Below are 15,482 nucleotides of genomic sequence, written 5' to 3' on the forward strand. Positions count from 1 at the left end.
CCACGGAGAATCATGGAACACGTGTAGCAGCCAAACTGCGGAGAAAACACGTTACCGCCGTCCGGACTTTCACCAAGGAACTCTCACATACGATAGGTTCCTTTTTGACTTGCTCCCATCCTCGCACTGTATTTATTTTTATACGTGTCGCAGAAATACTAAAAGCTTTTATTAGTGCACATTCACCTTCTGATTTGTATTATGACTATCGTCACCTGTGCACTAATAGGCTCCAGATAGGTGCCAGCTGGTTGGCCATGACATTGTTGTTCGAAGTGTTCGGCCCATCGGTAGAGGCGTTCTTCTATATTCGAGTTCATTCTATTCTGATCCTTGATGGTTTCTGGGGACCGGTCGCACGGATCAACTGAAATAATCTCCGGGTATTACCAACTTTCGGGGCCTCTTCCATTTCTTTGGCTTTCTGTGTCCACCATACTTCACGGTCCGCTTGTATGCTCACCCTCATTTGACGTCCGATGATTCGCCGCAGCAAGTCATGTTCCGGGCCGGCTGGGATATTTCTGAAATTTAACAGTGCAACCATTCGGTCTGATATCCAGTGCTTGAGTGAGCCTGGTGGTGCCGTGCCACAAGCGATATTCCCAGCATTATGCAATACTGTCCCAGTATGAGTTCTTATCTTATGGTGGAACCTTTGGAAGAGACTGTAGAAAACGATTCTGGCAAGTTCGCCAAGCGATTCGTCCGTACCTTACACGGCCCTGGAAAACGAAGGAAGAAGCGACTCCGGACGAGCGCGTGGTCAGAGTCAACAAATGTGTTCCACAAGGACCGGCAGTCAGTGATTCACATCCTATACTTACACCTCCAAGCGCTCAATCGAACAATCTGGAAACTGACAACAGGAACGCCACCTAAACCGACCAACCGCCATTTCTTGCAATGTCTCCAGCCGAGCACAAGCGGGGTGATGGGGATCCCATCCTGGAAGATGAAAACGAAGGAGCGACTCCGGACGAGCGCGTGGTCAGAGTCAACAAATGTGTTCCACAAGGACCGGCAGTCAGTGATTCACATCCTATACTTACACCTCCAAGCGCTCAATCGAACAATCTGGAAACTGACAACAGGAACGCCACCTAAACCGACCAACCGCCATTTCTTGCAATGTCTCCAGCCGAGCACAAGCGGGGTGATGGGGATCCCATCCTGGAAGATGTATAACACCAACGACACCCAAATTCCTCATTATCTCTTTCACACTCTTCTGTCAAGTCATACGTTAGCCATTCTGAGAGGCACGGAGAACAACACTCGTCTTGCTAGATGGTGTTCCGGCATCCGTAGAAGATGAACAAGCCACCGCTGTTGATGGTACTGGATGTTTACCGCGATTGATGCACCTTCTGTGCAACCGAATACCCGTTCTCTAATCGCCTCGTTACTAATCCGCTGACGCCATCCAGCACCAGCAACAATTCCGAGGCATCGGTGGTCAAAAACCTGAAGACGCCTCATAACATCTGTAGTGCAGAGGCTACGTTTTGCACCCATACAACAACAGTCTACTGTGGCCTGGTACACGCAACCCTTGTGATGCAATCAATGCCTTTTGACGCCACACGTGACGCAAATTACCAAGTGATTCGAGCCCTTGAGATTTTCACACTGACTTCACCAAACACATTTCCGTCGGAGCTGACAACTACCGAGATATGTGAAACCTTCGACAACCTCCAATGATTCTCCTTGGACCTTAAGGGGTATGTTCAGAGACTGCTGGTCCTGGAGCATAACGTTGCACTTTGAAGGTGCAAGGCGCATGCCAAAAGATGGAACGATGGTGGCCAGTCTATTCAAAAAAGCTTGTAGCTGTAGCACCCTTTCGGTGTCTGTCACGTCGACGAAGCACGACAGCTAGTATACTGCCAGGTTGTCCAAACCTAGACAGGCGAAGTCGAGAGGCAGAGGCCACGGATCTGGTCAGTAAATTCGCGATCTAACCACTGGGCCATCTCGCCCGTGCTTCACCTTGGTCTTCAAAAATGAGGTCAATATCGTTTGCGTACTCCAGGTCGATAAGGTTCTCACCGTCAACGATTTGAGCGGTTTTGAAGACCGTCCAGCGTTCGCCTCATTAGCTCACCAATGACGAAGTTAAACAAGAATGGAGAGAGCGGACACCTTTGTCTGAAACCACTTTTTGAACGGGAGCTTTAGGAGAGTTTACCACACACCCACCAGCCCAGAAGTATGTGAATATAGGGATCGGATTATGTTTACAAACTTCTGGGGCATACCCTGTTGAGCAAGTGTAGTTAACAGTACTGATCAATCAACAGAATCAAACGCACCCTTTAAGTCAAGGAATACCAGGATCGTGGGTCGTCTGTACATATGCGTTGTTTTAACATCTGATGGTGTGTGAAGATGTGGTCAACGCAGCCTCTACCCGGTCGAAATCCCAATTGATTCTCACGAGTCAAGGTTTCGCGTGCCATCATAAGACGACGGAGAATCAGTGACGCCAGAAGCCTTATGAGAACAGGAGTAAAGCTAACACCTCTGAGGTTATTACATTCACTGTGAGTACCCTCTTTGAAAATGGGTACTACTATCGATTCACCCCGGTTGTCTGGTTGTCTCCCAGGTAGGCTAGATAGGCACTGGCAAAGAAGCGAACCGCCATTCTTGAACAGATCGCCAGTACCCGCAGCACGATGACGCTGAACACTTCTGAAACTGAAGGCGGCTCCGTATTCACAATCCACCTTTCCGTTGAAGACCAGGGTTTCGGATTGGAAGTAGCAAGTGGCCAGCTGAATTGCTGCTCAAAGTATAGCGCTCAGCAGTCAAGACCTGCTTTGCTGCATATTAGGGAGCTATTTCGGTCCGTGATTATTTGACTGACGAAAAGGTTACAAGGATCAGTCGAACGAATCAAGTGGAACAGTTTGCGGACGTTTCCAGCACCCTTTACGTCTTCCATTTCTTCAGTCTTTCGGGTCCACCGAACTTTACGGTCTGCATGGGCACTCAGGATCACCTGACGTCGGATGATACGTCGGGTTACATGACACACAAGAGTAGCGGGAGATTAAAAACGAATGTTCACCGGAAACCAACAGATACTGGTGAGGTTTGAGCTACTCATTACATCGGCAGCTAGTATAATTCCAGCGATGTTTAGTCGAATAGGAGCACCATACAGAGAGGTCGACCGAACAGAAGCTTAACTTGGAGCGAAAAGCAAGTTCAGCACACCGGTTACCCAGTGGGTTTAATAATGATAAAGATGGGTACTGGTCCCAACGCCAAGACCCAGCAAGCAGTGAGTCGGAACAGCAGTCCTCCCACACAAAACAAGGAAATCCGAAGTTATCAGTGGAATACGGTGAACAACCGAAAGGAAAACTTTACGCTCAATATTCCTGCAACTGAAAGACTGCTTCGTGTTCGGTAGCACCAGGGACCGTGTAAGCAAAATAAGATATAGGAACTGCAAGGTCTGCATAGGTCAAACAAATCAGAATCGCTGAGCACAAGCGGTGCATCAAAGGACCACCAAGAAACGTAGATGAATATCAGGTGATATCATGTGGCTCATCAATGAAAGGACATGCACTTTACACAGAACATTTGGAAAATGTTGAATTTTTTACGAGGGCTAAGATTCACACCGGCGCAAGTGATGGTCGAGAGGGTCGAAATTGCCAGGCATCCCAGTGTGAACAGAATAGGGGGTGTAGAATTATCATGCTTGTGTAGGGCGGTGTTAGAACAGCCGAGATGAGATGGGATGGCGTGCGGTTATCAGCGAAATGCTCTGGGTTCAAAGTACAAAACCCACTGAAGTCCGTCAACGACAGTCGACTGTCCTAGCACCCCTAACACCAATAAAACCTGTGAATGACAGCCAAAAGGAATATTCCCATTAAAGTAAAGTTAAAAAGCAAAGCGCCAAAATCTTGACCTAACTTGATTATAAGTTCAATTAATCCATGTGCCGTAAGTGTTCATCATCCACACCAACCAACAGACATGGACTTCCGACTGGTACTCAGTAGCGATCAAGTCGCCTGGTTGTAAGAGATCCTGCCGATTGGTTCTCCGCTTACCTTAACATTCGGTCAACCACGTAACTTATCCAGTTGGCCTGAAGCGTTCCTGTCAAACGCGAAACGTTACACAGAAATAAATAAACCGATTATTTACCAAATCTTCCTGAACAGATACGTTCCAAGTAGTTTCTGAACGAAAACTAAGGTTAACAACATTAGCCTGTGGGCAAAGTAGACATTGAAAATAATCGCAATCGGCCCCATAATGGATCGTTTCGCGACCAAAGAGAGCAGTTCTCGCAAGGAACATGGCCGTCGTACATGGTAAAAGGGATAGGTTCAGATGATTATTTTAATCTACCTACCGGGGTTGGTCTTTGGAAGAACGGTTTGTTCGCCGCAAGACCACCAGTAGCTTGGGTTCGTGGAGCCCACGGTGGTAGTGTTGTAGTTGTCTCTTCTCCGGTACCTGTGCCAGGAGTACTTATCATTTCCGTGTCCCGGTGTTCGGTAACCACTTTGCCCTCTTCTGTTAACGCCGTCCACGCGTTAAGGCCTACAAAAGTTGGGCAAAACAATGGGGTGAGCAATAAAACGTTACAAATAAACTGTAAAACAACATCAAGATTTCAGCGGGTGCAGTGGCCTTAAAACACAAAATCCTGTTCGCAAAAACCGCTGTACTCGAATCCGTAGTATCTGGGGCCCTGAGCTGAAACTGGTGATTCATTCTTCCGTAAAGTACAAGGCACGTCTAACGAAACATGACTGTTAAACAACACATGTTAAACAGACATTGTAGAACCGCTTATGTATCAACGGGATTGCATAAAGCACTAACAAGACCATTCTGTGGGATGTAACACCGCAATCCGTGTATGTGCTTCATGGTAGAAAACTTGGACTCAAATACACTAAGCGCAGTATCATACTCCAACACCGTCCTACTTGAAACGCCGTTTCGATTTGAATACCATGAAAAATGCGGCACTCTTCAAGGCGAGTAGTGAGTACACCTCTGTGAAGGTATATCAATGGTTTTGTCTAGTACTGTGGAGCATGGACTTCGAGTTGTAATCGAGTTTCAGAGTTTTAGAGTACCCTTCGACAAGCTTGTGTCAACAAAAGGCAAGGGGTTTAGATACCATATGAAAACCAGATAACTTAGAAAGGACGCAGAAAGAGCACACTCCCGGAAATCACAACCAAGCAATATCGCACACTGAAATCGTCCTGCATTTTTAGTTAGTTTGTTTCAAGTGTTTTCTCTTATTGACAACGGTTAAATACCCGTGTCGTTACATTCATTAACAAGGCAATTGACAACAAAGATGCCGGATTGCTATCTTTCTGTTCGGTCCCTAAGACGACAACAAATTACAAAAGTGTCCCCTGAGGGATAACGCTCAAGGGAGGGCACGATTTCAACCGGTCCAGAGGATGCGTGCTTCACAGCGGGAGCAGGGAATGGTAACTTGTTTTACGCCGAGGGGATGGCACTCTAAAAGAAGACAATTGTTCAATCCAGAACCCAGTCAGACAGACAACAACAAGTTATGGACTTCTATCTATCGAGGTCAGCCGACACGGTTTAGTCGCAACTCACGAGCCAACCGTTTGTATGTTGACCACGGGAATCACTACCACTTTGTATTTGAATCCTGTTCTCAGAACAAGAATAGGACAATAGAGGCTCATCGACAGTGGTAACCTAGATAAAAGACAGACAGTTGATTATGGCAACCATTCAATCTGTCATCAACTGGAATAACTTTGCGACATACTTAGTCCGGGTGGCCCACAGACCGATCAATTGTGTAGGCAAGAAATCAGAACAACTGAGAGATGTGTACATCCCGAGGGAACGAAAGAACTGTGCAACTCTACTCCGAGATGAAAAAGGGGCGAGACAAAAACAGTTATATGACCAGAAAGAGACGTCTTGACCTGCTGAGAAACCTGATTGAGGCCTATGACGCACGGAGCTTCAACGGACTAAGTCTAGCACTAACCTACGACGAAAGGGACTACATATATGGTGAATATGGACCGCAGTGGAGAGAGACGGCGGAACACTGTATATCCAACTACATGATGAGAATCCTTACCGAACAACAAACCTCGCGTTTTGAGGATCATAAACCAACAAACAGTCACAATCGCGACTGTCAACACCCGAAAGACACCAGGGACGGAGAACACAGGCTAGATCTATTGTTTTACGTCAACAAAATCAATAAGCAAGACTTCTTATGCAACCTGGCCCGCATAATGAACAAAGACATACACTGAAAGAACGCCTTTGTAGTAGAAGAACCGACCACAACTGGGAAAACACTGTTCGTCAAATTAATAGCTGAAAATTATATCTATGGGACGGTTCAACGATCGGGAGATTATTCACAATTCTTCCTCATAAATCTACTCAATAAGGCGCTTGCCCTAATGGAGGAACCTAGAATTACTCAACTCATAGTCAATGATTTTAAAGAACTATTGGGAGGCAATGCATTTGACATTCACGTAAAGCACCAAAAAGACTAAAGACTAACCCGCCTACCCGTACTGATCACTACAAAGAATGACTTAACGTACTATGTTCTCAGAAAAGATGCGAAAACAATTGAAGAACGGTGCTCCTATTATAAATTTCACGTTCCAGTTGGAGGTGACGAACTATCCCTGCCCCCTTGTAAACTATGTACATGCCATTTTCGTAAGTGGCATTTCAAAAATCTGTAAAATTTTACTCCTATACTCCTACCAAAGTCCTCTATAAATACTAAGAATGGGTTAAAATTAGTAAGATGGATGAGTGGCAAACAGCAATACAGGCACTGTACTCGCAAAACTTCCTAGCGTCCGAATGGGCAGCCAAACTAACAAGCGCCCAACAATTATTCTGGGCTATGTTCGGATTACCGACACACCCTATGGCAGTATTAGATATCGCTGTTTACATAAAAGACAACTATAACACTGTAGCAAAGTATTAGCAGACCATTGTCAGGAAATTCGCATAGGAGTTCTCACTTCAAGCTGTCCTAGCTGCATGGGACAAATACTCGTACGACAGACGATATCGTATAGAATTAGCTGACGCACTCAAGAATCTAAAATGGCGAGTAGCTGAACTCCTTAAACATCAAATTAGGAAGCTACATGCACCCGCCGACAAAATCACTATCAGAAGAAACACATATGGGGTACTAAACCGGTGAACTATTACATCAACTGGAAACAAGACTTATCCAAGAACTACACCGATACCACCAAGCAGACAAATACCAGAACCAACTACTGTATCACAAACTCCCTCCGAACCTCCAACCAAACCTCCGACACGACCTATAAAAAGAGGAAGAAACAAAACCCACAACACAAGCCACCACAGAGTCAACAACTCCCCCAACCACAGTTGTCCAATCGACGCTCGAACCATCCAGACTCTCCTGAGGAGGTATCTATGATGGAAACCAAAACACAACACTTAGACACTAACGAAGACTCAAGCAATGGATCCAACATAGCCGTAGTCAAACATGATCATACTCTATTCGGAAGACCGGACACATGTGAGAACTAGGATAAATCATCAATAAAAGATGGGTCGAAAAAAGGAAAAGCAGGTGAACAGTAGTACATCCCATCGAGGAACTTAGGTCAGAATGGAAATTATGAAAGATGGATACGTGGAGGGACTTAAAGAAGTCAAACGTTGTTGGTTTCAAAATTCCTAGTCAATAAGGCTGGTAGGATCGGTGCTCAAGGTAGTAATGCCCGTGTTCGGTTGTCGTACAGTCGAAGTGAAGCGGAGCCGGGGCGACAGGAGAAAGAGAAGCGCAGAGTGGTACCGTCTGGGAAGGCAGTGGTAGAAGTAACGGTAGAAAAGAGTGTCCACATAGATGAGCAATGTCAGGAGGGAACAGATCCCTGGGGAATACAGGCGCTGACTTGCTCTGTGAACAATCAAGTTTGAATTCAGCCACTACATGAGGAGTTTACCCACTCAACAGGCTTCGACATTTCGGGCGCAAGCGAATTCAGTTCAACAAGAGTCCAGAGGGGATAATGAAGTGTGACATGTAATCCAGCATATTCATAGAGCGACGATGCCCGAAACGATGCTGACGGTTACTCAAAAGGGCATTAATTTCGAGTCTGTGGAGTTGCGCGGTGGCATTATTTCAGGAAGTTCGGACAAAACGGGAGTAACGGTCAGTGGTTGGTGGGATCGGAGTGGAAGCTACACTTGAGAATATGGAGGAAACACCAATACGGAAGAGAAACACCAAAGGATAATAACCTAGATGAAGGAACTTTGAAACGACCGGGACAAGTTCAAGAGCATAGGCTTGGAGGGATATAATCCAAACCGGGTGGTTTGGATTCGCTAGTTTGACTCACGGTAGGAAACGAAGAACACTTTTCGCACTGATAACAGACAGCGAATTGGAAGATTGGTAAACTGACAAAGAGCTAAGGAATAAAGAGGTGAAAAGCTTTTCCAAAGAAAGAGATCAGCGACTTCTGAATTTTTCAATTAAGAGTGGGAATAGTGGGAAAAGCTAAGACCGACTGCTGTGACTAGGCTCTAACAAGAAAGACTTTCGGTAGGCGCTTTCGACAGTTGGATTGTCCTTCGAACAATTAATTTATCCTTGGCTCTGTCAAACATTGATGAGCATGTACCATGTATAGCCAAGGAGGCAGCGCGTGTCGAGGGGCGTGGATGCATCCACCAAGAGTTGTGGTGTTTGTCGAAATGCGTTCGAAGCAAGAACGAATACATCCTAAGAGTTAATTCAGAACTTACTTTTTGTAATGGTTGGTTCCACAGCGGAAGCAACTGTGGTAGATGTAGCGGGTCCAAAATGCGATCGTGCATAAGCAGGTTCAAAAGAAGTGCCGAGAGCATCGCGCATTAGAGTCCCGTTCATGGAGGAAAGTGCAGTCGTGACCGCAGGGCTGCCCACCTCCGTGGTCGTAGAACTACTAGCCTGGGTTGGTGCAGATTCACTGGTTGCAGGTGCACCCCACCCACTCCCACCCGGGGGAACCAGCGCGACCCGGCTGTCAAGTCCACCACTTTCGGCCTTAATACTAGGGACCCAAGCTGGAGGTGGCAGGCGGCGAGTTCCTTGGAGCTTTCCAACAACTTGCATCCCATACTGTCGAACCGCTAAAAAGGATATCAGAATATATACATCAGATGACTGACCAGTCCTTGTGTGTGGCAAAACGCCTCAACAGAACAAAAAACAAAACCGTTTCGCCAACGTACGGCACTAAACGAGCATAGAAAAACGGAGTACCAGTAAGAATCAAAGGATAGACACCAGATATCGTGTGTATCACCCGCAGGGTGGCTAATTTTATGGTACACCTTGCAGTGCTATTATATAACCATGATAAATGACAGCAACACCAGGGTCGAAAAAGTTGCACTGGGCTAAAATCATGTGCTGTATCCGCTCTCAACAAAGACCACTGAGGAGGGAGAGGTCTCAGTTGGATGGTCTTCTTTGGGGCACACTTGAAGTAGCCTTGCGAGCAGACACTGGTTTACTTCACTTCACTTGGTAAAGCAAAGCACTGAGGCTAATGGTGTGCTATAACACTCCTTTAGAAGTTTTTACGCATAAAGACCGCCTCCATAAAACCATCAAAGCTTTCAGGTAATAACCTATATAAAGAGTGCTTTCAGGGAAATCACACGAGTGTGAGACTCGGTGTTCTCCGAGGTCTAGGCACCACTCCGTTCAGCTTACCAGTCATTATACTGAAGTGAGACACCAAGTGTATACTCGGTCATGCGGCCGGAAAAGTATCCTTCTGAAGTACTAATCGCACATCCTGTTAAATGGACCTGTAGCGGTCAGCACCTGGTGACATGGACAACCTGTTAGTTTTTAGCCACAAACCGTGCACCGAGATGGTGGCTTAAGCTGCTACAGCTTCGTTCACCAATGAGGAAGAGAATGAAGGAATGAGAGCCGTTCATTGGAGGCGATTGTCCAGTCTGCACATTCAGGATAGATGGACCTGTTTGTCCAGGTTCATGCAGTAAAGACGACAGCTCTGATACGAGACCGGTACTGGCTGCGTGAAGCAACCATACCTGTTATGGTCACCAACTGTTGGTTCGTCACGTCTCGCAATCCCAATCTCAGAGAGATGGTAATTACAAACGCGACCCAATTAACTGCTGAGGGCCTTCACGCTTCGTTGCCAAGTAATATACTGACTGCATCTCAGTCGCCTCCATCCGGTACCAAGCTGAGCGAAGAGGGGCATTACGAGGCAAACGGTCCTGGCATACGAAGTAAAGTATCTCAGTTCTCGTGGTTCCTTCGGGTAGCATGGCAGCTAGGCACTGAAAGGGTGTTAAAGTTGTAGGATAGCCATTTGTGTTCGTTTCAATTTTCCACTCCCTTTTTCTATCCATTTGCTCAAACTGGTCGCTTTTATTGCTCATTTCCTCAACACTCGCCCTCAAATTTCAACTGGGGACGCCCTCACCGGGTGTACTACATTGCTGGATTCTGCATTGTTGCTGGCTTCGGCGTTCATGAAGCCGAATGGGTTGCCTTCTCGAAAGCCAGCGATCAAGCTAACAGCCAGGTCGGCAGCCTCGCCATGATCCGCTTTTAATAAAGATCTGAACTTGTCCTACTCGCATCATAGACCGTGGCGGCAACAGCCCTACTAAATGTACTTATGTCTACTCCACTTAGATGCTCTGAACATCATCATCAAGTGTTCCTACATCACTCCGCCTACACTACCCCCTGTGCACCGTCGATGTGTTTTCTAGAAACACTGTTCCGCTTATTAACCCTGATGCTGTTCCTCAAAAGATCAAACATCTACAGAGAGGCTCGCGGGAGTTCCCATCCACAACAATAATAATAAATAATAATTGTTCAGCTGTAACACCCTTCCGGTGCCTAGCTGCCATGCCACCCGGAGGAAGCACGAGGGCTGGGATACTTCCAGGTCGCCCAGGCCTAGACAGGGAAAGTCGAGTGGCAGAGGTCAGGTTCGAACCACGGACCTTCCGGTCAGTAAATTCGCGCTCTAACCACTTGGGCCATCTCGCCCCCTTCCCATCCACAACTGTCTGCTTACATCCTATTTCTTTGCCGCGAGTGACTGAACCGTTCCTGCTTCCGTAAGCTTGTCAGTACGAACGTGGGCCCAGTAATTGCATTCTGTGACTCGCAGTACTCAGTCCAAACTGGATTTATGTAGACTGTCAAGAACCACTCTTTCGAGCACTATCGCTTCCAGATGACTAGGCAAGGGGAACGAAGGGCACGTAGCTGTTCATTGGATGTACATTCTGCTGTTTTTTCTGCTAATTGGCTATTCGCTTAGTTGTACCATTTACACAGTTCATGGATTTACTTCTAACATTATTATACAACATAATCCGTTACGACACAGCAAGGTTCTTCCGGACTGCCACATCAATATGCCAAGAGAGATTATCACTGAATCTTTTGAAATGTCCAAATGATAATCAATAACAATAGCAATAAGAACGGTAATCATCAAGCCGTGGCATCATTTCAGTGCACAACTGCCGTGTAACCCGAAAGCACCACAAGGGCTAAGACGCTGCCAGGTTGCTCAAACCCAGAGGGGGGCTTCTGGTCAGTAGTTTCGCACTTGACTCCCGATACTTCAAATCTGCATAAATGAAAGCATTACGAGCGACAAATGCGACCATAAAATGGCAATCGTTGCATTCAGATAATACGAGACACAATCTATGTACTAAACGACTGAGGCTAAAAAAATAACATATCGCATTTCCCGAAAACCAGGGATCGACTGGGAATAGATTTCCGCACAACGTACGTTCAAAAGTTCGCTGTAATGCGCATAACCATTCCGTATGGAGATTCCTAGTTCCAGTGCTAATTCGCTGCAAAGTTAGTGTTCATTCGCAAGCTGAAGCAGCTACCGACAAACGATAACCACAACTGACTGGCTTGCTTGGAGCAACAGCACAGCTAACATAATGGCGCTGAGCACTGCACTGTTTAATCTATGACCTGATTTTACATGATGCTGGACAGGGATTGTACATATTCCCACCAAACGTCCTGTCAAGACTACCTTCAACGAATTCACTTAGAAAACATCAACTGGTATGAGACGCCCACGAAGATGCCACCAGCGTTGGATTTGAGTGCACATACTATCGTTCAAGCTATCGTCTACTAGCTTCCTTTATACCTCAAGTTCCAGTCAGTCGAAACTACCGCCCAAGCGATACAACCTGAGGAAGTTAGTTGAAGACAGGGCGCGATCGTAGCTGCCCATACAATCGACCTTCAGAGTGGAACACCCACCTCACAGCAGCATAGCTCATCATTCGCAATGGGTCATAAACTGAATGCGACTTCGTCACACTACGGGTGTCATCCGACTTCCAGCTGAAGTACAGAGAAGAATGACTGTAACACCAGTGGTCATGTTGAACAAGCGTGGACCTGTTTGCCTTGGTCCATGTTCAATTGTTTCCCTACTCGCTATTCCTATCTATTTATATCGCTTACTCATCTGCGTCACATTACTGCAGAACTCAACATCATCATCATCAGCTGCAACAACCACGTATTTGTCGCAGTGGTCACAGCTGCCACAGTTTCGTTCACTGATGATTTCGGGAGATGGGATAAGTAGCTGCGCACTAGAAGCATCAACATCATTATTGGCTGTAAAAAACCGCGCAATTGTCGTGCAGTAGTTCCAGCTGCCACAGTGCACCGATGATTTGAGGAGGGAAGACAGATGTGCATGGGAGGCGGGAGCTGATAAGTTGGTGCGTAAATACAGTTGTCACTGGACTTTTGGGTGGGAGCATTTGGAAGGGATCTTTGCAATGAATGTAGTAGCTTAGATGCATGAGCGCCCTTGATGGCGCGATCGGGCCATAACTCACAATGGCTCTAAGCACTTAAGTGGCCCCTGTCGGGGTCCCCATGCAGGGAAATGGCAATGATCGGCGCAGCTGACTTTGCTGGTAATGGCTTTCACACTTCGCTGCCAAATCGTTGGTTGACCTCTTCAGGCCCATTTCTGCCCTTCATGTGGCTCTGCAAAAGGAGGAAGTCAGTCGACCGGCGTGCGTAGCACGTGGCAAAGCCAGCGCAACCCGCGCAGTGTGATCAGTTCATCTATCGAGGGTAAGTTATTTCTTCCGAATAACATTCGACGTACTTCAGGATTGTCTGGTGCTCCCACCAGACTCGGAAAATCCTCCGAAGACATCGACGGTCAAGCACAGTCTTGACATCCTCGACGGGCAGCGACCCGTATAGTGATATGGAGCGCACCGCAGCACTGTAGACTCGGCCCTTGACGGTTAAGTGATGTCACGCCTAGGCTACATGTGACGCCGGTTCACGAAGGTTTATCCTAACTGGATGGAAATGTCGTTTTTTCGTGAGGCCACCTGGACTAATACAGCATCCCAGGTAGATAAACTTGTTTGCTACCTCAATCAGCTCATCCATAAGCATGAGGCTAGAGTTCAAGCCTGCCCAGCCTAGCAGCGTCACATTACACTTTGCAGATGTGAAGCTGATGCTAAATCGTGCGGCAGAATTATTTAGATAGTTTAATACAAGTCGCATTACCAAGGCGTCATATCCAAGAAGGGCCATTTTGTTCGGGCACTCAATGTCTGTGAGCAGAAGCCCCGGGAGCACTTCGACCCTACAGGCACTAGAAGCCGACAGTGAGTCTTCCATGATCGTATCAATGACGAGGTTGGAGAGGACGTGCGAAAGAGGACAGCCGTGTCTGACACCACTTGATGTGGTGAACTCAGAAGAGAGCTTGCCGCAGACCTTCACACGGCCGCGGGAGTTGGCGTACAGCGCCCTAAGGAGGGTCAAGAATTTATGGGGGACACCTTTGCTCCAGACTGCCATAGTGCCTGTGGTCAAAGGCAGCATTCAGATCAAGAAATACAACCATTGTTCGTTGCTGAAAGCAGTGTCTATGTTCCAGAATTTGTCGGAGAGCGAAGATTCGATCGAGGCATACCCTTACAGGGCGGAACCTAGCTTAGTTTTCACAGATTTGCCTCTCCCTGTGTTCAGTCAACCGTTGAAGGATAGGATATGAGAACCCCTATGATGCCAGAGCCAACAGGCTGGTGCCACGATGGTTTCCACACGTCTGCGCACCATTTTTGAACTCTCGATATACCCCATTCTACAGGCAACTTCTCATCGTCCCATATAGCACAATAAGCTTCGTCGGATGGGTAACCAGGGAATCTGCGCCTTTTTTTAGAGGTCTGGAAGCAAACTGTCCGGTCCTGGTGCCTTTTCACGTTTCAGTACCGACATTTCGTACCTTATTTCTTCTTCCGGTGGGCGGTCAAGGTTTACATTCCATTCGCCCGCATGCACTATCTTCACAGGCTTGTATTACAGGAGGCCAGGTGAACTGCTCTGAGAAGTGTTCGACCCATTTTTCCAGCTGACGATTTTTGCGAGTGAATCAATGAGCCATTTTTTCCACTTATCGTTTCAATGACCGTTGCTTTCCTAGGGCCAGTCGATCGTATCAGTTGATATAGGGCACGGCTGTTTCTTGTATCAAAAGCCTTCTCCATCTCCACCAGAGCTCTCGGTCTTTCCTTAGACTCTTCACTATTTGACGTTTGAGGGATTTGCGTGCGCCGTCGTACTTGTTGCCTGCTGGTTTGGATTTCCTGGTATCAATCATGGATGGTGATTTCGACGAAATGCGGTGGTCGAATCGGGGAGGGCAAACAACACTGGACGACACTAGCACAGCTCCTTCCACATTTCGCCACGCCTCATCCACATGCTCACTGTCAGTACAGTATTGTTTCATTGTGGAAAGTTGTTGAGCTAGCTCATATTGATACTGTTTAGGTATGGTGGTTTTTCGAAGATGGTGGATTGGTGGGCTTTTTTCTCACTTGCAAGGGTCTGAGGAGGAACGAACTGTTAGACATACATGCATCATGGCCTGATTGGAATCAAGTGTGCTCCAGAAGTAACGGCAGTTTTGAATTGTAGCATTCCACCGGTGGCTGATGGCCACGTAGTCCAACTGGGTCCACATTGGATTTGCAGGTAGTGGCCGCCAGGTTACACGATGCCAACGTTTATGCTGAAATTTCTTAGTGGCCAGAAACAGTTCATGTTCAGAGTCGCTCTGCATCCTCCGTTCGACGAGCATGAACTATGAATCGACTCCCCAAATGTGATTCCAAGGAGCTAAGACGGCCTATTTGAGCGTTCAAATCACCTGCACGTATCAAAATGTCAAAGATTCTTGCTTGACAAGCGAACCAAGACAACTCTCGATAGAAGCTGCAGTCCGTTGGGGCATACTCCGTAAATACAAGCGGGCACCTCTTTTTGTCAGCAGGCATTGAGTATGATTGAACTAGATAAC

General features: G+C 46.9%; 2 protein-coding genes across 2 annotated transcripts in view; one reads left to right on the forward strand and one right to left on the reverse strand.

The window, feature by feature from the left end:
• T265_00873 (hypothetical protein) overlaps positions 1-15,482 on the reverse strand; it is a gene marked incomplete at both ends in the record, with an annotated part of 59,838 nt that overhangs the window by 34,350 nt on the left and 10,006 nt on the right. The window contains 2 exons of the mRNA XM_009164768.1: positions 4,391-4,581; positions 8,842-9,207. Of these exons, the coding sequence (XP_009163032.1) occupies positions 4,391-4,581; positions 8,842-9,207 (557 nt within the window). The remainder of the gene's footprint in view (positions 1-4,390; positions 4,582-8,841; positions 9,208-15,482) is intronic.
• T265_00872 (hypothetical protein) lies at positions 5,871-6,317 on the forward strand (the record flags this gene model as incomplete). Its single annotated transcript, XM_009164767.1, has 1 exon — positions 5,871-6,317. The coding sequence occupies one exon, from the start codon at positions 5,871-5,873 to the stop codon at positions 6,315-6,317; it is 447 nt and encodes a 148-aa protein (XP_009163031.1).

Source organism: Opisthorchis viverrini, assembly GCF_000715545.1.
Source record: "Opisthorchis viverrini unplaced genomic scaffold opera_v5_9, whole genome shotgun sequence".
Lineage (NCBI taxonomy): Eukaryota > Metazoa > Platyhelminthes > Trematoda > Opisthorchiida > Opisthorchiidae > Opisthorchis > Opisthorchis viverrini.